General features: G+C 36.4%; 1 protein-coding gene across 1 annotated transcript in view; it reads right to left on the minus strand.

Annotated features, from left to right (window-relative positions):
* Positions 1 to 27,677, minus strand: part of LOC122791395 (PH and SEC7 domain-containing protein 3-like) — a 1,011,223-nt gene that overhangs the window by 168,158 nt on the left and 815,388 nt on the right. The window contains exon 7 of the mRNA XM_044059134.1: positions 907 to 1,050. Within this exon, the coding sequence (XP_043915069.1) occupies positions 907 to 1,050 (144 nt within the window). The remainder of the gene's footprint in view (positions 1 to 906; positions 1,051 to 27,677) is intronic.

Consider the following 27,677-nt stretch of genomic DNA (forward strand, 5'->3'; position numbering starts at 1 on the left):
TCATGAGGGACAGATCTAAAACTGGCAAGCTAGCACATAAAATCAAAAAGGAGCTTTTGACTCAGTGTACTTAAGACCGTAGCAATGCATCTTGCACAGCATAACATAAGAAGAGTGAACAAATTGCACCTGGTGTGAATCCTCAGGTGACAGTATGGGCAAAAACAGTGGCAGGCAATAGGACACACCACAGAATTACAGCAGACAAGGATCAGCAAACATAGGGAATGGGGATCAAGTGAATGGGGAAACATGAATAAGCTACAGCTGTGAGCAATATGTGGGGTTTTATATACCCCAAATGCTTTAAGAAATAAGCAATAATGTTTGTGAATTTTCGTCATGAAGTTTCTTTACATGTCAACACCCTTGCTCATCTTTGGAGAACGGTGTCCATACACTAGAACACTACAACTCTCCCCCACCAGAACTGGATCACACTTATTTGTCTTAAAAGATAATAATTCAGAGTACAGTTATCTGGACACCATAACCAGATGTCCTTGCAAATATTTTCTAATACTGGAAATGCCTTCATGAAAACCATTTTCACTTTTTATAAAACTTATCTTTCATGCACCCTGCACAATCACTTCTGGTAAAGCATCTGAAGTGATTTGTGTTTTAACAAGTTGTACTAGCTTTTTGCTCACAGGTGCAGGCAGCTTAGAAGAAATGAAGGAAAACATTTTATAAACAAAGAAAAATTTGTTGTGAAACTTAACCAGTGCTATACTTAATTTGGTTAAAAATAAAACAGAAGAATGAGCTGCACAGAATTATTTTTCTTTGGCTGCTAGGCCATATGAAGACTACAGATTTTTGACAGTGTAACAAGATAGTAGAACATTACAAGCATTCCTAAAACCATCATTCAAGCACAATTAACATAATAACTGGACCTACCTCAAACTCCAGATAATGATCTTTTAGTCTGTATTCTTCAATCTCTCGAGCTCTGACTCTCTTATCAGGAGGGTAAGAGCGATGTTCAGTCAGCTCTGTTGTAATCTGTTTCAGCTTTGCTTCATGTGACTTCATCTGTTCATCCTTCAAGCAAAACATTCCAAAAGTGAGTAGGCACAAGTTCATAATGCATAGTTAATGTAAATAAAGTCAAATGAAAACATAACAAAAAAGACTGCAGTGGGAGACACAAATGTCAGTAAGAAAACAGCAATTCTATAGACTATGAGAAGTCTTTAATTAATGCAATCCCCTTAATGTAGCATAATTATGGAGTTCAATGCTGTTCTTCATGCTGTCACCAGGGTAGCCCTCAAAAGACTGACAGAAATAAATGGACAAAGTCTTTCAGGACCAGTGTTCTGACATACACAACATCAGAAGTTGAAAGGATTGGTCCAGTATCTTACCTCTCATGGCCTACTTCAAATTACAGGTAAGTGCTATTAAAACTGTGCACAAGTGTCCTAGTTGTAACTACAACTTGTTTAGCTTTAAATCATTCAGTGACATTATCAGTTACACTTGTGAGGTGACAAATAGCTCCCAAATGTCAAAGTGCAATGTTGCATTAATGCAAAACCACCAAGACAATGACAATTTAATCGCCCAGTGGTATGATGTCTGCTTCATAGTTCCAGGGTCTGTTGATCCACTGTGACCTCCGGCTACTGTTTGACAGTTTGCATGTTCCTTGTGTCTGAATGGGTTTGAATTCTTCACAAAACATAATGAATTTTGGGCTATACTAGACTGCCTACATACGTTATTTTAATTTGTCCTTGGAGCCCTAGTTCTGGATGAAAAGGGATCTCAATTTGTTTTGCAACATAAACTGGACATAGTGGATGGATAGATAAGTAACACACAGAATACAACTCTTATGGAATCATCTTTCATTCCACATAAAGCTAAGTAGTTCTCTTGCTCTGTTCAAATGAAACTTGGATGACTGGATGGGAAATTGTAAATTCACCGCAGCTTAGCACTCTTGTCCCTTATGGAAAGGGTCAATAAGTAATGATTCAACATATCCTCATTCTGAAGGCTGTGGATTATTCATACAGTGAATATAAGGGCTAAAAAAACTACCAAAGGAATTTAAGGCTAGGCTTCTAATGATCCTCACAGGTCCAGATCAATAGTCTAGTAAGTACGTATGAAATGATGAATCTATGCTCAAGTCCCCTTGATATATGTATGCATTTAATTATGGATGTGTAGGTACGTGAAAACACAACCATCATATCTACATGCAAGACTGAAAATACTGAAATACTGACAGACAATGTTTACAGCAATCTACACAGCAATGAGTAGGGTCATGAAGCTGTATATTTTTGCTAATCCTCTCTCTCTCTCTATATATATATATATATATATATATATATATATATGGATCTACTACAGTTTATTGAAGTTTCAAAACTTCGAAGATCATATGGTCTTGAAGTTTTGAAACTTCAAATACTTTGAATTGAGATCGCCATACAGGGCGGAACTCGAGATTTACCATTTTTATCACTGTAGTGCAATATCAAAGTTGGCATATTTAAATAGCAGGGGGAGTGGCAGGTGCAGTGGGACTTGACCCCTGCAAAAAGGTAAGTATAACATGTTTTGTTTATTTTTATTTCGAAGTTTCAAAACTTCGATCATATGGTCTCGCCATATGGTCTTTGAAGTTCTGAAACATTGAAAAACTGTAGCAGATTCATATATATATATATATATATATATATATATATATATATATATATATATATATATATATATATATATATATATATATAGATATAGATATAGATATAGATATGGGTCTAGTTTGTTTTATTGATGTTTCAGAATGTCAAACCTTGTATGGTTGACTATATGACAGATGTTCTGAAATGCAGAAAGTTGGACAGTGCAGGACTACTGTTTGTACTGAGATTGCAGTACAATGGAGAATCAGGGAATTTTCCTTTTTCCCTGCTTCAGTGCAATCTTGGAGTTGGTATACATAATTAGCAGGGGGGAACTTGCCCCCTTTGCAAAAACAGTGTTTGTTTTTGTTGTTGCATTTTCAATGTTTCAGAACATCAATCATATGGTCTCGACCATGTGAGGTTCAATGTTCTTAAATGCTGATAAAACAAACTTCACCCGTAACATATACGTAATAATCACTTTTGTAGCTGAGACAAAAGCTACATCTTATCTGACTTTACAATTAGCTGCATGTTTTTCTTTACCCAAAAAATATATTTCATCAATAAGCACAGTGATTACATTCAGCATGTAGGTGAATTAATTGTCATGTTCAACATGGAAGTATTTTACTCACTACAGAGCTTAATGTGCTCTTTCCCTGAATAAAAGCAACATTTTCAGCAGTTAATATCAGATTAGCTGCTTAGAAAGTAGAAAAGAAAGTGGATGTTTTTAAATGCAGTAATGCAGACTATTCCAGAGAAAGCTTGGTGTAAGAAGAATATCAAATTACCCAGCAGGAATGAAATTCAGGTCATCTGTCCATCTGATCATTTCAGTCTGTATTTAATACCTACCTTTTTCTTTAGTCAATAAATTTCTTTTGCCATGTAATTCATATTATCTCAGCTAACAACAATTAAAAGCCTGATCAAATTTGTTAAAGTATGGTTAGTAACCATGGCTCTAGTGTACGTGTGTTTTTTTAATCATTGGTTCTGCTTTTGCAGTTTATTTATTTTTTGAGATACCTGGAGTACAGCTAACATAAATGTTTCCAAAATGCAGTATTTTCCACTTTTAGTTAATATGTACAACACACATACCACGGATTGAAGAAAAGGGCATGAAATGTAAATTACCCACATTTTTGAGAGCATCTTAGTAAGTAAACCAATTATGTAGTACTGTTCTGGTGATTTTATAAGCAGTTCATAATGGAGAAGTTCAGAGCTCCACATCCCAAATCAGCAAGTTAATGTATCAGCCACATGATCATCCATATTTTAGTAAGAAAGCCACCTCCACCTCCCACACGCAGGAGTCTTTCCTACAGAGGTCCTTTGAAAATTCAAGAACTATACCTGCAGTTAAAAATAATGGCACTAAATGCAGTATGAGGCAGAGTACAGTCATATGGTAAGTGGCCAAAACAGTAAATGTAAGAAATAATAGGATAATTCCTTCAGGAAATCATATATGGTTTGGAATGTAGTGAAAGGCAAACTGTCTGTCTTTGGCCAAATAATTTTAGCAGTCAGGTATCCCACAGGGTGTATGACTGCAATTTCTTGTCATGATTGTTAGGTAGCAGCCTCGCTATAAAACAGAATAGCCTACATGCTTTCCTCTCTTCATTTTTTTGTTGGTACCAAGGACAAAAGACAAAGATAGACTGCAACAACAAATGCTCTTGTGTTAGGATAAAGACACCATGGACAGAAAGCAACGGTAGCATGTCTATAGGTGTAATCGCATCTACAGACAAATATCTGAACACAGCTACTTTATGTATAAAATGTAAGTCAAATAATTTTCAAAGCACTGTGAGAAAACATCTAGTGAAGGAATACGGCAACTATACACATAAGGGATCTCCAACATTTGCTTTGCATTTGGTACCAGACCCAATATGCACACAAATTTTAGAGTGCTAAAGGAATGGAGACTATCCTGCAGCAATAATGCCATCATTCATTCATTTACTGCTTAGATAAGTTATCAAACAACTACAACATGGACATCAGATCAGAGCTGTAGGAAGCACACATACATACACACACACACACACACACACACACACACACACACACACACACACACACACACACACACACACACACATATATATATATATATATATATATATATATATATATATATATATATATATATATATATAGGTCTACTTCACAAGAACAAAAGATCACATTACCGAAAACAAAAAGGCCAAGAAGAGACCTCCAAAATTTCTTTTGAATGAATGGCCACATAGCCGACATGTTTCCAATGGTAAGTAACCACTGGGCCAACAACTGACAGAAAATGCACCACACCATCTCCAACCCACTCACAACCTCCACTGTAGGCCCCCACACCCCTCTAACTAAATATACCAACTCCAGGATTGCACTACAGTGGGGAAAAGGGTAAATTTCCCCTTGCTGGCCAACTGGTTACTTACCATTGGAAATGTGTTTGCTATGTGGTTGTTCATTCAAATGAAGTTTCAGAGATCTCGTTTCCGCCGTCTCGTCTTTCGTAATGTGGTCTTTTATTCTTGTGAAGTGCACCTACACAGACAGACAGACAGACACACACACATAAATATATATATATATATATATATATATATATATATATATATATATATGGATCTAGGACATTTGCTTTAGTGAGCAAACGACCAAAACCCAAGAAGCACTTTTGCGTAATTATGCCTGTTGCCGAGGCTGTACTGCGGTGCGGGTAAGGGAAATTTCCCTTTTCCCCACTGTAGTGTGGTCTCGGAGGGAGAATATTAAAGTAGGGTGGGGTCTGTAAATGTAGTCTTTTATTTTTTTTTTTGTAACACGCTTTAACGAAAGCGCTTTTTCGATAAAAAAGAAAAAGGAAAAACTATAAGGAAACTAAGTGACTGTATTACTGAACACCTTAGAGATGTCAAGAATAAAAACACACACAATGCTCTATGTTTGCATAACTTAGAATGCCCGAACTACAAAAGGTTTATATTTTTCATTATTGACAGGGTACACAACAGCAAGAGAGGTGGAGATGGCAAGTTGGAATTAGAAGCCAGAGAGTCTAAATGGCAATTGAGACTAAATGCTAGTTGCAAACCTGGCTTGAACGATTTTATATCTATAGCCCCTATTCTCAAACAAAGGGCAACAGTGGTATAATTCTTAGTATCATTGTTATTCAAAGTACAATACATATGTTATTTTGTTTTTTTATTTATGTTATTAATTTACAAAAAAGTTCAAAGGAGCCATTATTTAGCAACATGAAGTTTAAATGTAGGTTTATTTTCAATAAGTAATATGTTAATGTGTTTAGATTGAATGGATCTATTTATTAATTAATTTATTTATTATCTATTTGAGGTTTTAGAAGTTGATTATGTTTTTTATGATTGGTTTTATGATTGGTTGCTATTTAATTGGTTGTTTAACTAGTATACTATAAAATTAGCCATTGGGTTAGGTTTTTACGACTCTGATGAAGCCACTTTAATGTTATGGCGAAAGCGCTTAGTCGTTTTTATTTTTAATAAAGTTGGGCTACGGGACATCCGTTGTATGTGACTATTTTCATTATTTTCTTGGTTCTCAGTTTTTGCTTCTTAATAAACAAATGTACTATGAACTGTTACAATTTTTGGAATAGTCTACAATCAAGGGCCTATTCTGACAATAAAGGAAAAAATCAAGTCCACCTTTTTTTTCATCTAGCACACTTTGAAAGATATATGTGGTAACTTAAGAGTTTTATTTCTTTAATACTGATTCAACTTCATTAAAGTATAAATTTCCTGCTTAGATTGAGATTCTCCAGTTATCACACTGAAGCCCTAAGGTGTTGGTGAATCATCCTCTTCTCCTTTTTGTTAAGCAACCTGCCACTGAGACACAATGTCAAGAAATGTGCTATTTATGTCTGAGATATCATAGGGAACAATCAGTACTTTGGCCAGAAAGACCAATCAGAATTGGACTAACCCTTTCTACTATTCATTTATTTATTGATTTTTAACACATCCCTCAACCTGGCCAATATTCACCCACCTATGTTTACACACACCCTTTCCACTCACTCTGGTTTCTCCAACAGTTCCTTTCTGGACAATCTTAGACACACCCCATTCAACTCCTGGGTATACCTCATAACCTCTTGGTACAAGAAATCTGGACAATGCCAAAAATAATGGTGGGACAAAGACTCAAAATAGGGACACATTTTAAATATTGCTTTTATAAGCTTAGAGAGTTGCCAGAATAAAATATCATACATTTTCCAATGGATATGAAGTCTGAAAGTCATATGTCTGTCCTTATTTAGTGATGGTTTGCCAGAAAAAAAAATTATGAGGAAGAAACCAAAAATATGAAGTAAAAATCTGGACATTCTGCGAAAATCTGGACAATTGAGAGGTATGCTGGGAGTGAGCACCCTATGGTAGTGAGCCATAGATCAGGAGCTGTAAGCTATCATCCTGTAACAGAGTTTCGATGCAATCCCTATTCTGGAGGAGCAACATGATATGAGACTAGCAGGTCTATTATTCTCTCTTGAATTATTGAGCTGCAAGGCCTTTGGCTTTTGGCAGAGGTCACACAGGCAGCAGATCTCCCAGAATCCCCCCTTCCTCCCAGATAGGACAGATGTCCACCAGTTATTTCAACCCCTCGCCACCAAAATAGGACTGATGTCCTATCCCCCAGCTGGCCCTGGCAACCTAAGCCTGTTTACAACATCTAGTCAACTGCTTAACCATTTCTTTTTTTAACTTTACAAGCACTTTTTGTATGAGACATGTTATAAGACTAAAGAACGCCTTAGTTTCATGGTACAGAGAAGAGGTTTGTTGATGCTGTTAAAGGGTGTGGCAAGCTGGAGCAAAACAATGGGAGCTGGTTGTTAAGGTATGATTGATGCAAACAGGTCCATCACTGAACAGAAATTTTAATTATATAAATGAGCACATTTCTGTTCAATGTCCATTTACGAGAAACTGACATTCTTCTGCTTAATATGTCTGCCATTGTAATTTGCTGACTTGGGATTTAAACTGCAAACAAGGATGGGTTTACCAGAATTACTCATTCCAAGATTACCACAGTTAATCTGCTAAACTGTTAGGAGTGTGTTTCCCTTTGCCTGTTTATGTGCCACACTGATGTGGTACTGTCTGTTGATATCTGAATGGCACCAGCAAATTTTTAGCACCAGAATGAAAGTCAACCTTTCTTTTACATGTATCTCTTTCTTTCTCTAAGATGAAACCAAGGTCTCTGTTCTTTTAGCTGCGGGCAGCTGCTTCTCTAACATAAATCAAGGCATTCACTATCAAATATTGACTTGGGACAGAGGTAGAAATAGGGTAACTGACCTGAGAGACACCTATTGAATCTGCACAGTAATTACTATTAGTACAGACCAGAAAATGAAGAATGAATTCAAGTGCCTGGTCCTTCTTATTCTGCAAAGTTATTACATGCCATTTTTATTTTCCTTATGTGTAATGCTTGAATTAGGAATCATTAGAGCAGAAGAGGACATACATCTGAAAATCTTCAGGAATGTTCTGGCCATTAAGTGACTTTCTTTCATGATCAGACTGAAAAAAAAATCCATTATTGTATAAACCCTTTTCTAGGGGACAAAGATAATAAAAGCCATTGTGCTTAATACAACCATCAGAAACCTCAGTTTTGAGAGGGCTTTATAACTGACTTCAGCATGTTTGGGTACTACATAAGTCTGCCAAAGTCCAGACTAGAATGTGTCTACATACTGTGCTTCAATCAGGAAGTCATCAACGTAAGCACGAAAGATTAAACTCCCTTCAATCTCATATTTGGAAATATTGTAGCCAAAAGTTTTGTGAAGACTCAGGGTGCAGCAAAAAGGTTGAAAGGTGAGGCAATCAATTATTAAAGGAAGTCTCCCACCCTAAATCTTGGAAAACTCCGGTGAGACACTGAATGCAGTCATCTTGCATGTACAGAGTCACCAAAAAGACATTTTGTTGCAGGACAGGTAATTGTAAGTATTCTGAACTTTTTTTTGACAAACTTCTTCAGGTCTGAGTTTGAAAGGTTTAAAATGGGCTTCCCTTGTTTTTTAATTCTGTCTTTGGAACTAGAAAACTTGCATAAAATTCTGCTACTTTCTCAGGTTCTGAAACCAGTTCTTATAATTAGCTCTTCAGAAGATTTGAAGTATTAGAAATGCTAAGGTCAAATTTCCTCTGGTGTACAAGGATTAAGCCTGAGAATGGACAAATGTAAAACTGTAAAAAAAAAACACTAGACTTGGAGTGGAGAGTTGTTAGCCCCTTGTGTTTTGAAAAGAACAAAACCTGTGTCATATGTGCACAGCATGAAACCAGGGATCCCATAATAAAATGAGATGAGACTCGTTGTGGGGTAGGATAAAAACATACATTTATCTTGGATGAAACTTCTTCCATGTTGCTACTGCTGCTGTATCCTGCTCAAACATGCCTGCTGTTTCTTTTGATAGTTTTTCTTACACTGCTTCTGTCTGGTCTATTTATGGCAAAAAAAAATCTTGCAGTGTTTGCTGCAGACATTTCTGAAAAGGTGTTCCAGGAAAAGAAACACCTTATCCAAAGGACCATTCGATATTTTATCATTCACACATCCTCTAAGGAAGGTTGTGCTCTAAGTCAAGCATGTATTCTAATCACAAAATCCAAATAAACATAATACATCATATGCAACATTCACCTTCCGTGCTTGTCAGTACAAGTTTGGGCAGTGTTTCATTAAGAGAAAGAGATAGAGACACTGAATATTTCTACAGTGAGATCACCCATTTGTTTTAGAACACAGTACAGTAGTGCATGTAAACTTACCAATAACAGTAGATGTTCAAATGATCACTGCTGCAGTAGCCTACGATATACTGGTTATATCCTGCTAAGTATGTAACAGCTAGCCTGCTTCAAAACCTTCAGGGCACCTTCTATGCACTCAAACCATTAGCTTGAGCTGAACTGACTGAAAGACAGGTGTGAGCTAAGCCCGGAGGGGCCACTGCTACGAACAACAACAACAACAAAAAAAGTCCACACCCTTGGATAAAAACACATCATAAGGGCAATGGTTTGAGGGAGTGGCTACTGCAGAACTGATCATTCAAACATCTACTATTGTGGTAAGTTTATGTATACAACTATACTATGTTCATTCCATACACAACTGTACTATGTTCATTTATATTGATCACTGCTGCAGTAGCCTATGCTATATGGGAAGATTATCATAGCTTAGAACAACTGGGAGATAGAAGGGGAGAGATCCAAGAATCCCTAGAGAATGGTCTTAGCAAATCCTGACCTAGACCTGGAGAAGGAATGTAGCTTGTAGTGCACTGTAAAACTGTTGTACATAGAATCAAGCTGCGGCTTCTAGAATAATTCTAGAGTTCAACCATTTCCAAAATAGAAAAAAAAAAGGCATAGATGAAGCCAAGGACCTTGAAGAGTATACCTTGACCCTGTCTGGAATAGTTGGGGTGGGAATGACAAAAGGTAATAGCTTGAGACACCCATTTGAAAATGGTCTGCTTTGACATAGGTTGTCCCTTCTTACCTTCACAAGAAATGAACAACTGACTGGAAGGTCTGAAAAGATTTTGTTCTGTCAAGACAGCACCTGATTTGTCGGTGCACATCCAAGGTATGAAGTATCCTTTCTCCCTCATTTTTAGGTTCAGGAAAGAACACAGGGAGATGGATAGTAAACTCAGATACTACTTTAAGCATAAAAGAAGGACGGATAAGTTCTCAAGGATACCCTATCTGTGAACAATGAGATAGGGTTAACCCACCAAAAGAGTTTGCAACTCAGATACTCTTCTTGTAGAGGTCACAGCAATCAGTATAACTGTTCCATGTTAAGAACATCAAATCAACCAAATGAGTTGGTTCAAGTGGAGCAAATGCTAGCTTCTCTAACAAAATTAAGACCCGATGGAGGAGCATCTACTTTTCTTGACGGTTTCTTATGTAATACCCCTTTCACAAACATTTCAATATAAAAATGCATTGAAAGAGGGTGATTCATGGACAGACATACTGAAATGGCCAATAAATGTACCTTGATACAGGAGTAAGACAGGCCATAGGAAAGGAACTAACACAAATATTGCAAAAACAGGGAAACATTGGCCCTGAATGGGTGTTGGTTATTTTGTTGGCACCAACATGAAACCTTTTCCATTTGCATATATATAATTTTCTAATAGCAGGGCTTTTGCCTACATCAGTACCAGCTAGACCCTATCATCTAGGCAGTCAGTTGAAGTTGTCTGGGATCAGGATATATCAAACACTTCTGTTCTTGTGTGAGCAGATCCAGTCTGTGAGGAAGCTTCTGGTAATTGCCCATGGCCAATTCTAAAAGAAGGGAAACCCACTGTTGCCTGAGCTATAAGGGATTTATCATAATGATCTTGGGGAATTGCTCCTAAATCTTTACAAGTACCCTGGATATCAGTGGAAATGGTGGAAAACCATACATGAACATTCATGTCCAAGAAATAGAAAAGCATCTGTATCCCAGGCATTCTTGCATGGAGTCCTGGAGCAAAATGTTGCCAGATAACCGTTCTGAGAAAAGGCATAAAAGTCTACTTGAGTAACTTCCCATAGAGAAAGTGAGGGAATACAACTAAAACTAGTTATATGTGCAAACTAAATCCAAGCATGGATATGTTGATCGAGAGAGGAATAGTAGTAGATGTGGGTAGTTTCAATGTAAAGTTTAACAATGTCTGAGGAAAATAATAAAATGCTCCAGTTGATGTCATTCATGTTTGTGTAGCTGAGTTTTGTGATGCTCCTGATTTAAATGCTTTTAAGAAAAAAATAAAATAATATACAATCCCAGTTTGATAACATTAGAGACAGGAAGAATGTGAAGTTTTCCATTTCTTCAGAATATGCACTTTTATTCCCCACAGATGGATGAAATCTTGGAGGAGGACCCCCCCCCCCATCTATTTTCCATTTCTGAGGGTCTAGCTTTGTTCTTCTCAGCTTATCTGCCAAATAAGAATTGCTTTGATGGAATGTAGGATGTCTGCAGAGTAAGGCTGCACTGTAAAGCTACAGCCCATGCTAGTTTAGCTAGTCTGCATAGCAGGTAAGATCTGTTTCCCCTTGCTTGTTTTATGCAACACATCACTGTAGTATTGTCTGAAACCACTACAGAGGTCCTGGAGACCAAAGGTGACACAGACAGTTGAGTGCCTTCATAGGTTCATAGGTGTGTACTAGGCTAATGGCCCTGGAGCCTTTACAAGCCTAGCCCATAGGATTACCCTGGCATTGTGCCACCAGACCTTAGTTCCCAGTGCCTTTGTCAAGTAGAGCCAGTGGAGTGATCCCCGGGGTGAATTTTCTATTTCCCATCCACTCATAAAGATTTCTCTTGAATATGGCCAGTGAGATGTTCTGTTTGACATGTATGGGAAGTCTATTCCATAGCATGGGCAGTCTCTGGGTTATGAACCTGTCCATCCAGCATGTTCTGTTGATTGTGGTAATGAGGTTGAGGTCTCTGGAGCATGTGGTGCGGAGGGATTGGCATTTCTTTAGATGTAGCATTTCTAACAGAGCTGGGTCAGGCATGGCTTTGTGAGTCAAGCAGAGATCGCCTCTAAGTAGACAATATGAGACAGAGAATAGTTGGAGTTTTTTTGAGTCTGTCCATATAGGACAAGTGTTTAAGGCTTAGAATCCTCTTTGTGAGGTACTTTTGCGGCCTCTCCAGTTGTTGCATGTGTCTAGTGAGATACATGCCAACTGGGGTATTGTACTCGATGATTGGCCTAATGAGGGAAGAGTAGACGGAGACAATGACCTCTTTCTTCCTGGATGCAAAACTCTTAATAATGAGATGTGCCACATAGAAGGACTTTCTGACCACAGTGGCAATGTGGTGGTCAAAAGACAGGTTGCTGTCAACCTGTGTTCCCAGATCTCTTAAAATGCCTTCTGTGTTCAGTGGACTACCATCGATGTGGTAATTCGTGGGAACCGTGTTTTTCCCCGAAGGGGATGACGACACATTTTTTGGCATTGAGCTTAATGCTAGGGTTCTGACACCAGTCGTTGGTCTCAGTGAGGCCTTTCTGTAGGATGTCAACATCACTTGGGGAGTTAATAATAGCTCCCAACTTGCAATTGTTTGTGAACCTTGTCAGCCAGAGTACCTTCGTGTTGGCCTGGACTTCAGAGAAGTATATACCAAACAGGAGAGGACCTAGGACTGAACCCTGTGGGACTCCACTCATGACTGGTCGGCAGTCTGACTTGGAGTCAGCTACTTTCACACTGTGGGTTCTATCTGTGAGCCAGTTTGCAACCTACCTAGTGATATAGGGGTTAATGCCTAGCTTACTGAGTTTTTCTATCATTCCTGAGTGGGGAATGGTACCAAAGGCCTTGGCCAGATCAAAGTAGGCTGTGTGAACCACCTCGCCTTCATCCACAGCTCTGGTGACTGACTCAAAGAAGTCAATCAAGTTGAGCAGGCATGATCTACCCTTCTCAAAACCAAACTGTGTGGGATCCAGAGTTTAGAGATTCCCTATATCCTTGTTTATTTGGTCCATGATGATGCATTCCATAGTTTGCATATCAGACTCGCTAGGCTAATGGGGCGATAGTTCTCAGGGTCTGTAGTTGCTCCTCCTTTGTGGAGAGGGATGACTGTAGCAGTGCGCCATTCACCTTGATAAGAGCAAGCATCTTTTTTTATGTTTATGTGCTTTGGTCTGTCTTTGTTGTCCCAAATACCTTGCACCTTTATCCCTATTTTATCTCTGATGAAGTCATGTTACAATTTATTGGGACAAAAGTGCTTAGAATTTTTCACTAAACCATTGTCTGATTTTAGTTGTAGTGCCATTCTTTCCTGAGTTCTAAACATCTGTTTGATTTTTTTATCACTGGTGTTTAAGCTGATATTGTGAGCAGCTTGCAGTCCTGGTTGAGAGGTGTTTTTATGGAGTTCTGGATTCACAGATATTTGAGGTTTCCTCCAAGGGATTTCTCTTCTCATAAATCCCAGATATGGAATTTGAAAAGAAAATGGCTGTTGGTGCTGGGACCAAAAATACTTCAGATACCATTGTGCATTTCTCATGTGGAGTTACAAAGAGGTATCATAAGAATCATAAATGCCATGACACCCAGAATCCTGAGATATTCACTCACAAGTCTTAGTGGACAACTCCTAAAATAGATCTAAATATAGATCTATTTTTTCCTGCGGAAGAAAAGCTCTTTATACTGAGGTGTCTAGCAGACACCCCAGAAACACAATCCTGTCTGATGGACTCAAAAAAGACTTCTGAATGTTCTCTTGGAATCCCAAACTGTGTAGGAGATATCTCGCCTAATTTCTGGCACTTTGAAAAAGACTCTGCAAAGATGTGCAAGCCACCTAAATATAGAAAAATGTGGACACCCTGAAGCCTAAAATGGCTTACGATACAAGGTAGGCACTTTGTGAACACTCTTGGAGCAGTGAATGGCCCAAAGAGTAAGTTAAAGAACTGATAATGTAATCCAAATACACAAAATCTTATGAAACTCCTGAAATCTGGATGGCTTGGAATGTGAGGGTAAACATCTTTTAAAGGTTTTATTTGTTTGTCTTTCGGCTTTTCCCGGTTAGGGGTCGCCACAGCGGAACTCCGGTCCACTAATGATTGGCAGTTGTTTTTTATGGTGTCAAGTTTCCAGCTCGATGCCCAACCTCCAACGAAGGCACGTCCATTCAACACATGTCTTTCAAATGCCCACTCGACCGCAGGGAGGACATGCAGACTCCACACAGAAAGCACTCCCAACCCAAGCCGAGAATCGAACGGGAGAACCTCTTGCTGTGAAGCAACAACGCTACCGCTGCAAACATCTTTTAAAGGTAAGATTACTAAAAACCTCAAATGAGAAAGAAGGGTAACGGGTTGTGAAGTGAAACCACTTTGAACTTGGGGATTTTCACATACTGGTTTAGGAAAGAAACATCCAGAACTGTTCTGCATGCACTTTCTTTCTTTGACACTAAAAACGTTATTGAATAAAATCCTTTTTCCAAGTGGGAAGGGGGAGTTGCTTCTATTACTCCCTGTGAAAGCATGTGTTGTAGGACAGGAGGAAACAGAAGGGCTGTGGTCTGCCAGATGGGAAGGAACTCCCTGGAAAGGAAGGATTTCTTCCCAGTGCCATTTGTACCCTTGCTGAATCAGCTTTAGAAACCATTTGTCTGAAACAATCTGTTGCCAAAGAGAGAAACTGAGATTCAGACTTTCTGGAAGAGTTAAAGGACTGCTGGAGAAGACAAGTCCCTTATACACTCAGTCTGCCTTACTTGACTGTCCTTTATTCTGGGGAATTCACACATTCTTTCTTTTTTTTCAAAACAGGTTTATTGTTTTAACATACAAGAGAAATATCATAACAATTTTATACAAGTAATTAAAACTAGATATGATTATAACATTCAACAAAACAACTAAAGTATTTACAAAGACATCCACTACAATCAGATCAATTAATTAAGCTAAAATACCATGCTATTGAAATTAGGATTTTTTTAACAAATTTTGTAAATTATCCCATACAATATAATAAGATGTTTTTCTAGTTGTTCTTGACCTAATTGTGTTTATTTCCATATGGCACACCATATTCATAACATTTTTAAATTCATTGAACGAAGGAGGTGTATCTGAAATCCAATTTCTGGTTATTATTTTCCTAGCCACTGCTAGAATAGACCATAACAAGGGAAGCTTAACCTTTTAACACTTTGAGGTACAGGTGTGTTGAATAATATAAGAGATTTAGAAATAATGAAATTATCTGTAAACAGAGCCTGCAAAAATTCATTAACTGACTTCCAGTATTCTTTCAATTTTATACAGTCATAAAACATATGAGCCCAGTCAGCATTAATTTCTACATTACATCTCTTACAGAGATTATCTTTATTATTTATTTTATTCATCATCAAAGGTGTATAAAAAGATCTATGTAAAAATTTCCATGTATAAAGTCTCCAGACAATGGAAGACGTAGTTCTATAGGCAGATTCCAATATATATTGTTTATCTTGTTGATTTGGTGGGTCCCCATTAATAGAAGTGAAATAATTCCAGTATGTATCTACACTGTAAAAAGTTTCTTGTCTGATAATTTTATGTATGTATGAAAGTTTACCTTTATCAGAAACTTTATGTTGTAAATTTAATATCAAGTAATCAATCAGTGTTGGAATAGATTCTTTAACTGTTATAGACATTAGATCTATTCTATCAATGAGATGTTGTCTAAAGGTCTGAACCTCTAACCAGCAAGTTTCTCTTAGATCAAATTCTTGTTTTAAGAAATCTAGATTTTTAACTTTATTATCAGATATCAACTGATACCAGTACTTTAGATCATTATCTATAGCTAAATGAGTTCCTTCAGAAGTAGATGACAAAAGCATACCCTGAGTATACATTATAGGGAATATAATAAAATTCCATTCCCTATACTTAGGGTGCATTAATATAAAGTTATGATAGCTAATAATAATATTTAATGGGTAACAAACCATATGTTTAGGTGTAATAGGTGAAGTACAAAATTCCTTTAGTAACCATAACATGGAGTTATTTACAATCATATTTTTATGTGTTAAGGAGATTTTCATGAAGTGCATACTAATTAGCTCCCAATAATCTTTCCATTTTGACATATGACTGTTCTGTGATTAAAGTAATAACTTTTTCAATAGAAGAGATAGTATATAATTTAAAGTCTGGAAAAGAAATACCCCCTTGAGACCAGCTATTAGTATGTTGCTTTAATGCAATCCTAGGTCTATTAGGTGCCCATAGGAAATTTAACATTAGTGTATTCAGTTTCTTGATAATTATTTTTGTAGGTGGAAGTATTATTGATTGCATTAAGTATAAAATCTTGGGGAATATTATCATTTTAATAATTGTAAGTCTCTCCTCCATAGTAAAAAACATATTATTCCAGGTATTAAAAAGATTTTGTATATTAAGAAAACAGGTATTATAATTATTATATATAATAGATTTAATATCTTTAGATAGTATTATACCTAAATAAGTTATCTGACCTGAATTGGGTACATATTTAGTAAAATCACTAATGAGAATATTTTTTTGTGTATATATATAGGTAGTATTTTAGTTTTTTCTTCATTGAATATTAAACCAGAAATACTTTTAAAATTCATCATTTTATCAAATAGAGACTGCATAGAAGAATTAGATCCTGCTGATGTAATTAGAACATCATCTGCAAAAAGTTGAATTTTGGATGTTGTATTTTCATCTATTTCAAAACCCTCTATGTCAGTACTGTTTCTGATCAAATTAACCCAAGGCTCCATTACTAAAGTGAATAATAGTGGAGAAAGTGGACATCCTTGTTTTGTACCTTTAAGAATGGGTACTTTTTGTGAAACATATGTTCCTACCTTAATATAAGCCAACGTTCCTTTGTATAAATGCTCAATTAGATTTACAAATGCATCTGAGACGTTTGTGCACTTCAGTAAGGTAAACAGATAGTCCCAACTTACTGAATCAAATGCTGAACTTATATCAAGACTAATAAGTGTTAAATCTTTCTTTTTCCTATTTGCAAAATCAATTAATGTTAAAGTTCTTCTTATATTATCAAAAGTATTTCTATTTACAATGAAGCCTGTCTGATCTATATCTATAATGCTGGGAATGATTGTCTTCAATCTATTAGCAAAAATACTCATAAACATTTTATAATCAACATTAAGCGATGAGATGGGCCGATATGAAGTACATCTAGTTGGATCTTTATTAGGTTTTAAAATTGAAGAAATAAATGTATATTGCCAAGATGGGGGGTTATTAACTCAGTTTGGGCCAAAATAAAAACCTTATGTATTAATGAATATGTACTTTTAGAAAGGATTTTATATATCTCTGGTATAATACCATCATTACCCGGTGCTTTGTTTGATTTAAGCTTATTTATTTGTGTAATAACCTCTGTATATGAAATACTTTTGTCCAATAGTTTAATCTGTTGTTTATTAAGCTTTTTATTCATGTTTGTGGTTATAAACTCCTTTAATTTATCTTTAAGTTCCATGTTAATGTTATTATTGTTAATATTGTGAAAATGATTTCTAAATTCATCTAGTATTTCTGGTAGACTAGAAACATTCTTCTTTTTCCTTAGAGAAAAGATTTCTTTGATATGGTTTTGTTTATTCAACCTTTTTGTTTTATTTTTAAGTCTATGTAAATATTTGGGGCTTATTGAGTAAGACAAAAACATGTATTTCTCTAGAGTTATTTTAACTTTATGAGTTAAAATTTCTTTGTATTTCTCATTTAGTTTGTATATTTCTTCAATGACTTTCTTATCCATAATATTTTCTTTATTATTATGTTTATAAGAGTCTAATTTACTTTGAATATCTAACAATTCCTTATCCCAAGATTTCCTTTTATTATTATACCATCTTATACTTTGTCCATACAGATATGATTTTAAGGCATCCCAAACATAGACAATGGAGACTTCAGGAGTATTATTTATGTCTAGAAAATGTTGTACTTCTGAAAGTATATATTCTTTATAGTCTTTTAGTTGAGTTAAGTATGCTGGTATCCTTTTGATCTGAACATTATGAGTATTTTTTATCATGAATTCAAAAACAATTGAATTATGATCAGATATAGGACATGAAATTATTTTGGAATTAATTAAATCTGTTACCATCTGGTTAGAAATAAAGACCCTATCTATTTTTGAATAAGTTTTGTATCTGTTAGAAAAAAGGTGTATGGTAATGATTTTGAATCTATCTGATTATTAATATCATTCAAATGATAAGAATTAGCAAAATCATTTAAATGTTTTGCATTAGATGTAATTCTTCTTTTTCCTATAGTGGTAGTATCACTTTCATGTAGTATACAATTAAAGTCACCAGCTAAAATAATATCTCCTATAGAGAATGATATGATCTTATCAAGATGATGTTTCACTGTATTAATACCAATTCCAGGTATCCAATATACATTAATTAAAGTGTAAGTCTTCCCATTAATTTGTATTGTAACCATACAAAACATTCCTTTGTCATCCTGATAAGACTTAATGGTTTTAGGAATGGGCATACTTTTATTCCATAAAATAGCCACTCCTCTTTTTTTCTGAGTGTGCTCTGAACTAACCAATGCTGCATATTTGTTTGTGGCTAGTTTATCAATATCTTTTTACAAGAGATGGGTTTCTTGCAGGAAGACTAAGTTGGCCTTATGTAAATTAATGTATCTTATTAGGCTTGCCCTTTTACATGGATTATTCAATCCATTAATGTTTAAAGAAATTCCTTTTAAAGATGTCATTTGGCATTTTTAAAACTTAAGAATCTTATGATCAAAATAACAAATAACAACATAAGTAATGTTACATCTCCTCCTTTAGGTGTACCTTTAAATATAGCTGTATTTATTGAATCTCTTATGGGATTTTGTATAGGATTCAATTTTGTTTGTAGTGACAATGAGTGTACAAAATATATTGTGGATGTCAAAACTATATACATATAACAATGAACAAGTGAAAATAATGTAAGGATTAAACCTTGCATCCAGCCTGGAGTTAAAAACTCCAACTTAGAGTAGTATTTACCACTCAAGTTAACCCCTACCCTAAGCAGCAGTACCTCAGCTACCACCTTATCAATTTAATACTGGTTATATTTAACTTAAATTAACAGCTTTCAATTCAATTATCTAGCAAGACAAGACTACACATTTGATAAAACAGCATCATATAAACTAAAATAAACTTTTTATAAAAAAATATTCATACTACTATATACATCTATGTAATATAATACACTTGTATTCAAATAGCATTCAAATAAACTTGATATTAGGAACCAAGAGGAGAGAGAGAAATAAAAGACGTGAAAGAGGGAGACAGAGTGAAAGAAAGAGAGAAAAAAAAAAGGAAGGCATATTTACATATTAATTTATTCAAAGTATGTAAAATAAGTTCTAACATTCATTTAAATGAAAAACTTTGGCTAATATGGTTCAGACATTACATATATTAAGATGCATCTATTTTCTGTCATGTAAATGCAGTCAACAGCTTCCAAAAAAAAAACTTGAATTGCTTGTATATGAGCATTTTACTCATACTCATTATTGTCAATAGAATAAAATATTATATTTATAGAAATTGTTATAAATCATACTGCATAGTTATGCAAAATCTCAGAAACACTTGCATTATTGTAAAAAAAAATCTGTATTTTGTATGTCTATACTACTGCTTTAAAATATATCACATGACAATTTCTTCCAGTATAGAGTTATAAAGTTATTTATGCTTGTCAATCAGATGAATTAAATGAGTTATAGTAATGTATATGTTTGGAACATAAGTTTTTAACACAGATTAGTATGCTGCAGTCAAGTAGATTTTCAAAAACACTTGAATACATGTTTCATTTTCTATGCCTTCTAAAATAAGACATTTACTTACTACAAGAAACTGCATCATTTAAAATCATTATAACTGACATATTTTATGAATTATAACATAGATATTTAAGTAATTATATAACATAACTCAAATTTAAATGTCAAAGAGTTCATTTTCCTTCACATAGTCGCATTTGCATCAGTTCTACTTCCTGGTAGAGTGTTCTTCCTGAATCTGTGATGTGTCAGTGTGATATCTGGGTCAAAGGTCAGATTGACAGCTTTCAGCTTCTCTGTGAGAATTCTGAGAGTTGAAGCTTTTGAAACAGCTCAAGGACACTGTTCATGAGGTAGCCCACATCCCAGATTGTCTCCCTTAACATTTTGGCGGGAAACTTGTTAAAAACTAGTGATAAACATTCATTTAGCAGTGTAAATGCATCTAAACATGACAAAACCTTTGCAATGTATTTTACAGGTTATTACAGCCTCTATGTAAGTGAAATTAAGCCCAAAGTTATTAATAAGTAATAAAACTCAATATTTTTGTCCCAACTCAATTTTTATGCAAATCTTATTATTTACTGTGTCTATATGATCAAAAGCATTTCTATATATTAATATGAGAAAAAATAAAGAGAAAGAATAAAGAAAAGAAAAGAGAGTAGAAAATAAAAGAGTGTAAAGCAGAAATAAAAATGTAAGAGAAAGCTATAAGAAGTATATACAATGGAATATTACTTACTGTTTATATTAATAGAGTTAAAAATAAAACATATTATTTACTATTATTTAGTTCTAATTATTATTAGTTAAAGCATGACAGATTATTTACAAACAAGCATAAGCAGTATAATCAAGAAAGTATAATTAGGAATAGCATTTGAAGAACATATAAACTTTTTACAAGGAATAAATGTTATTATTCCATTTATCATATATTTCATTACTCTTCTCTCCCTGCCCTCCCCCACCCTTTACCCACTACATAATCTAAATAGAATGTCATTATTTAAAAAAAGATAAGAAGAAAAGGAGAAAAAAAAGAAAAAAAAAATGTATCAGATTACTGACCTTACTTCTCTTTTTCAGAAAGAGAAACAAATTGAATAATAGCTTGTTATTAGTTCCTCAGATATTTTGACTGGTTATGAAACAAAACATTTCTTTGCACACAGAGAATAACTTTGATTAAATCTTTTTCAGAACATTTGTGGCTTTCTGGAAATGCAGGAACTATATTTAAAAAGATTAATAATGAAGTAAAATGATGAGAGAGAAAAAAAGAAAAAAAAACATAGAACAAATCATTTGTTCTTTAGTCTCTTCTTCTTCTCTGAAGTCTTCCACGAAGTTTCAGTTGCCAGTCTCTTTAATGAAGGACTAACCCATTCCATTTTTAAACAGTAAAGCAGAGTCTAAGTCATCAAAAATTTTAGGACCATCAGGAAGGAAGATTTTTAGCTTGGCAGGAAACAGAAGGTATGTTTTAAACTGTGCTTTTTTAAGCTCCCTTATTAGTGGCAGAAAAACTTTTCTTTTAGCTATTACCAAGGAAGAATAGTCATTGTCAAAACGCACAGTTGTCTCATTAATCTTAACAGGAGCTTTAGCCCAAGCAGATTTAAGAACCATCTCTTTATCAAAAGATGATAGAAATCTAACTATAACTGATCTAGGATAGTTTTTGTTAGAGTTAGTATTAGCTATAGATCTATGTGCTCTTTCGATACCAAAAGAGAATGCTTCTGGTAAGTCTAAAGTTTTAGGGAGCCATGTTGTTAAAAAAGAAGTAATATTGTTACCTTCAATATTTTCTGGCAGTCCAAAAATCCTAATGTTATTGCGCCTAGATCTATTTTCAAAGTCATCCAGCTTTGTTTGTAAATGTGTATTTTGTTTCAGCAGAAACTCAATGTTGATTTCCTCTTCTTGGATTCTATTTTCCATGTCATTCACAGCTTCTTCTATGCCTGTCATCTGGATCTTCTGTTGTTGCAGGTCTATATGTAACAAGTCTATTTGTTTTGTAGTTTTTCTATGAAGGTATCAATTTTAGTATCCATTTTATCCATCTTAGCAGTAAGTTGCTGGATTATAGTTATCAGAGACTGAAGTTCTTTCTTGATGCTGGAGTCTTGAGAATTTGTCTTACTGGAACTCATTTCAGACTGATAAACTGACAGGAAAATTTCCAATGTGATTTCTGACAGGAATATTGTTAAAATTTCCTTTCTTTTTTAGATATAGTTCAAGAACTATATAAAACAAACATATTTAGAAAGAAAATTACTTCAAAAATTAATTTTTTAAGTAATTAATTCCTGTCAGTGTAATGAAATTGGTGGAGCTGAAGAAATCTGCTGCTATCCTGTGTTCATCCTTGGCCACGCCCCCCTCACACATTCTTTCTGAAACCTCTTTGCCATTGCTTTTTAAATATCTGCTTACCAACACTCTGCTGAAACTGTTTATTTTGTTCATTGCCAAAACTGGAAGAGGGAGCAGAAAATCCCTTGGAAAAAATGGAGAAGGAAGGCTGAAAAATCTGAAAGATTCCCTGAATCAGCTTTGATCACATTTTTTGTTAACCTGACAGCTGTGGGTACAAAAACTAAATCTTTTGCAAAAGGAGAATTCAAAATCTTATTTTTACATCTTCTATGAGGTTCTGAGAATGCAGCTAGGCCAGCCTCTTCAACACAGTACCAGTGGCAATAGCCCTGAAAGCAGTACATGTTAGCAGCACTAATGGAGGCAAAGTTTTCTTTCCATCCACTTAACTAGTAGGAATTACAACTTACTGGTGAACACTAGTCACTGCAACAATTTGATTAAAAAAATTTCCCTGATCGGGTTGCACAATTATGGAGCCAGAAACTTAACAGATGAAGGTAAGCCACAAGTTTAAATGTTTTTAAAAAAAATTTTGACCAATGGCGTAGTGCCAGTGTCAGTGACATTACTCCTTCTAGGATGGAAATTCCCCAATGACCTTTAAGTCTGGAGTTTACTGCTCACATTGTAACAATATTCTTCTTCTGGATTTAAATATGCGGGAGAGTGGGTTACCTTTTGTTTTTTCCCTAGGTTTGTCTTTTGCACTAAATCAAAATATAGTTATTTTAAAGTCCATAAATATAGACCCTCTAGAATCCAGAAGACCAGCACCCAGTTCTCGGAAAAGTACACCTGTGTACACTTACCATAAATGTAGATGTTCGAGTGTATTCACTGTTGCAGACATTACATCTGGGTAATCTGCTGGCAGGTTGCCCTCAGTCGGCCTGAATAACAAAGTCTTGGGTCCTGCGTCGGTTGCTGATTCTTCTTCCATGACGTCAGGTCGTCAGGGGTATAAAACATGCAGCCGAAGCCATTTTATTCAGTTTTTCTTGCCCCAGATGTCAGGTGACCCCCAAATGGGGAGCAAAAAAAAAAAAAAAAAAAAAAAAAAAAATATATATATATATATATATATATATATATATATATATATAAACAGTAAATATATATAAATGTACTTTTAGAAACATAAACTTTACCTTCATCTAAAAGCAAATAAACCACAAAGGCTTTTGTGTATAGTGAAGGAAAGGAAAGTTATAGAAAGGGGGATGGTGAGTTGGTAACCCAGACTGCAACAGTGAATACACTCGAACATCTATATTTATGGTAAGTGCACACAACTGTACTATGATCTTCGTGTTTCACTGTTGCAGTGATTACATTTGGGTAGAATCCCAAAGCTATGTATGGGAGGATAGAGCTAAACAGCATTAGCAGCGGCTATAAAGCCCTGCAGAAAGTACAGTTTTGTACCTACCATAAATGTAGATGTTCGAGTGTTCACCCTGCTGCAGTCATCACACTCGGGTTATCCTGCCATCAGGCGGTCCCGCAGTTGGCTTGAGTTCCAAAGTCTTGGTCCGGCGTCGGTTGCTGTCGCTTCTTCCCTGACGTCAGTGCGCCAGGGGTATATAAGAGGCATCCGACGCCATTTTCTTCAGTTTTTCTTGCCCCAGATGTCAGGTGCCCCCAATAGGTAGGCAATATATATATATATATATATATATATATATATATATATATATATATATATATATAGAGCTATATAAAAAAAAATACATATAAAAATAAAACAATATCTTCAGGCACAAGCAAATACATCACAGAGGTTGTATAGGATAGAATGGTATAGATAAGTCCAGCTAGTTCAGAGGGGATGGAGGGAGGGTAACCTGGACTGCAGCAGGGTGAACACTTGAACATCCACATTTATGGTAGGTACAAAACTGTACTATGTTCATCGTGTTACACTTGGGTTGAATCCCAAAGCTAAGGATGGGTGGTGGAGTTAAACAGGGCTAGAAGAAGCTAGTAGGCCCTGCAAAACTGCAGTGGCAAAACCAGCTCTAGTCTTAGAATATACAGGTAAGTGATAGTGTTTGGTGAAGGTGTGCACTGAACTCCAAGTTGCAGCTTCCAGAATATCCTTGGTTGGCACCCCCCTGAGAAAGGCTGCTGATGTAGCTGTAGCCCTGGTGGAGTGGGACCTAATGTTAGCAGGTACCGGTTTCCCATGATGCATGTAGCAGAAACGTATGCAATGTCCTATCCATTTTGAAATGGTCTGTTTTGAGATAGCTTTTCCTTGTGATCCTGCAGCATAGGCTACAAAGAGCTGGTCAGATTTTCTGAAAGCCTTAGTTTTATCCAAGTAGTAACGTAATTGCCTGTGAATGTCCAAAGAGTGCAGGAGTCTTTCTCCTTTGTTCTGGGGATTTGGGAAAAAGGTGGGCAAATTAATGGTTTGGTTTAGGGCCACACTGGATACCACCTTTGGCATAAAGGAAGGGTTAGTTCGTAGAGAGACTCTGTCTTGATGAAAAATGAGGAAAGGCTCCACTGCCATTAGTGCCTGTAGCTCTGAGACTCTTCTAGCTGAAGTTATTGCTAGTAACAGGGCGGTTTTCCATGAAAGAAATTTTAAATCAGCTGAAAAAGCTGGTTCAAAGGGCGGCAGTGTAAGCTTTTCCAGAACAAAGTTGAGATCCCAAGAAGGTGTTGGTGCTCTCCTGGGCGGTCTTATGTTCTTAGCCCCTCTGAGGTACTGTCTTAGGAGTGGATGTGAAAATAAAGGAGGATCCGTGTTGTAATGAGCTGAAATTGCTGAGGCGTGGATCTTAATAGATGAAAAGGAAAGTCCTTTGTGCAACATCTCAGTTAAATATTGTAGAATCTGAGGAATGTTTGGATCAAGGGGATTTTGGCCTTTAGCCTGGTTAAAGGGCAAAATCTTTTCCATTTGTCTGAATAGGTTTTCCTGGTGCTGGGCCTCCTAGCCTCCAGAATGACATCCAAAACAGCTTTGGATAGAGGTGTTGGCTGGTTGTTTAGGTAATTTGCCATGCAGCCAGGTTTAAAGTCTTGAGCTGGCTGTGTAGAATCTGATTGTCTCGCTGGGTGAGCAGGTGAGGAATTTGTGGTAAAATCCATGGTGGGCCATGGGCCATGTTCCTTAGAATCAGATACCAGTGCTGGTGTGGCCAGTCTGGTGCAATGAGTATCATTTGTGGCCTCTCTAATCTGACTTTTAGCAGTACCTTTGCTAGAAGAGGGAGTGGAGGAAAGGCATACACTGTTAATGTTTTCCAACTGAATGAGAGGGCATCCACTTTCCAAGCTTGTGAATGGAATGTCCTTATGCAAAATTTTTGAAGTTGGTAGTTTTGGGGATTGGCAAACAGATCTATGTCTGGGTGCCCCCATTTTTGAGTTATCATTGCAAATACTTGTGGATCTAGTTTCCACTCGTGGGGATCCATGATGTTTCTGCTAGGTCGTCTGCCAATGTGTTTTTCTTTCCTGGCAGGAATTGTGCTTGTAATTGAACTTGGTAAGACAGTGCTGTGTTCCACAAGGTCATTGCTTGCCTGCATAGAGGGTGGGAATGTGTGCCCCCTTGCTTGTTTATGTACCACATTACTGTGGTATTGTCCGTCTTTATTATTAGTTGTCCTGGGTGTAAGAGGTCCTTGAAAGCTGTTAGGGCATTCTGTACTGCTAGCATTTCTTTTTGATTGATATGCAGATGCCTTTGATCTGTAGTCCATTTGCCCTGAATGCACTGTCCTGCCATGTGTGCTCCCCAGGCATAGTCCGATGCATCTGTTGTCATAGTTTGCCTGGCTGTGGGTAAGGCGAAAGGCTAACCCTTGTTGAGGTGACATGCCTGTGCCCACCATAGAAACTCCTGTTGAAGGCAGGGAATGAGTGGTATCATTGTTTCCAAGCTGTGGCTGTGCTGAGTCCATACGTTTTTCAGGTACCATTGTAATTTCCTCATATGCAGTTTTGCAAATGGTATTAGTAGTATGCAAGATGCCATGAATCCCAAGGCCTGCAGAATTTTTCTTGCAGGGAGTTGGGTCTTTGTTGCCATTATTTTGAAGTATTGAGTCAGCTGTTGTTGCTTGTCTGGCGTGAAATAAGCCATCTGGGCAATTGTATTCAAGCTGGCACCCAGGAATATTATGTTTTGTGAGGGCACTAGTTTTGATTTCTTTTTGTTTACTGTGTACCCTAGGCAACTTAGAAGGTGTTTGACAAATTGCTTTAAAAGAATGTCCTTGCTTTCTGCTTGAATAAGGCAGTCGTCCAGGTATGGGTATATTTGAATTCCTCTTTGTCTGCAGTATGCAATTACTGGTGCCAGGCATTTTGTGAAGACCCTGGGTGCAGTAGATAAGCCAAAGGGCAGCGCAGAGAATTGATAATGGGTTGAACCTGCAATGAAGCGGGGGTATCTTCTGCAATTTTGTCTGACAGGGACATGCAGGTATGCCTCCTTGAGGTCCAAAGTTACTAGCCAAGCATTCTTTCCCAGCATGGGAAGAAGCTGCTGTAATGCTAGCATCTTGAATTTTGGTACTTGTAGATAGGTGTTCAGAATTGAAAGTTCCAGAATGGGTCTCCATGCTTAGTCTTTTCTTGGGACTAGAAAGAGTCTTGAGTAAAATCCTTGTCCTTGCTTCTGTGTAGGTACCTGTTGAATGGCTCTCATGTCCATGAGAGCTGTAATTTGTTTTTGTGCCTCTGCCCATTGATTTGGTGGCAGGTTTGGCATTCCTTTTATCCTTGGCAAGGTAGGAAAGTGGAATCTGTATCCTTGTGAGACAATGTTTAGAACCCATTTGTCTTTTGTGATGATGTGCCAGTTGTCTGCAAAAAGTGCTAATTTTACTCCCAAGGGAGCTGCCAAGAGAGATTTGCTTGGTAGTTTGAGGACTGAGTCATTGTGTTTGTCTTCTGCTAGCTTGGGGCCTGTCTTCTCCTCTTTTCTGGGTGGCAGTACCCCATTGGTGAGCCTTGTGACTGACCTCTGCCCCTTGGGCGTCTGTATTTGCCCCTATGTGATCTGTCAGAAGCTGGAAAGGACCAGTTTTTTGTTGGCCAGT

Source organism: Protopterus annectens, chromosome 17.part0 (assembly GCF_019279795.1).
Source record: "Protopterus annectens isolate FY-2018-M chromosome 17.part0, PAN1.0, whole genome shotgun sequence".
NCBI lineage: Eukaryota > Metazoa > Chordata > Ceratodontiformes > Protopteridae > Protopterus > Protopterus annectens.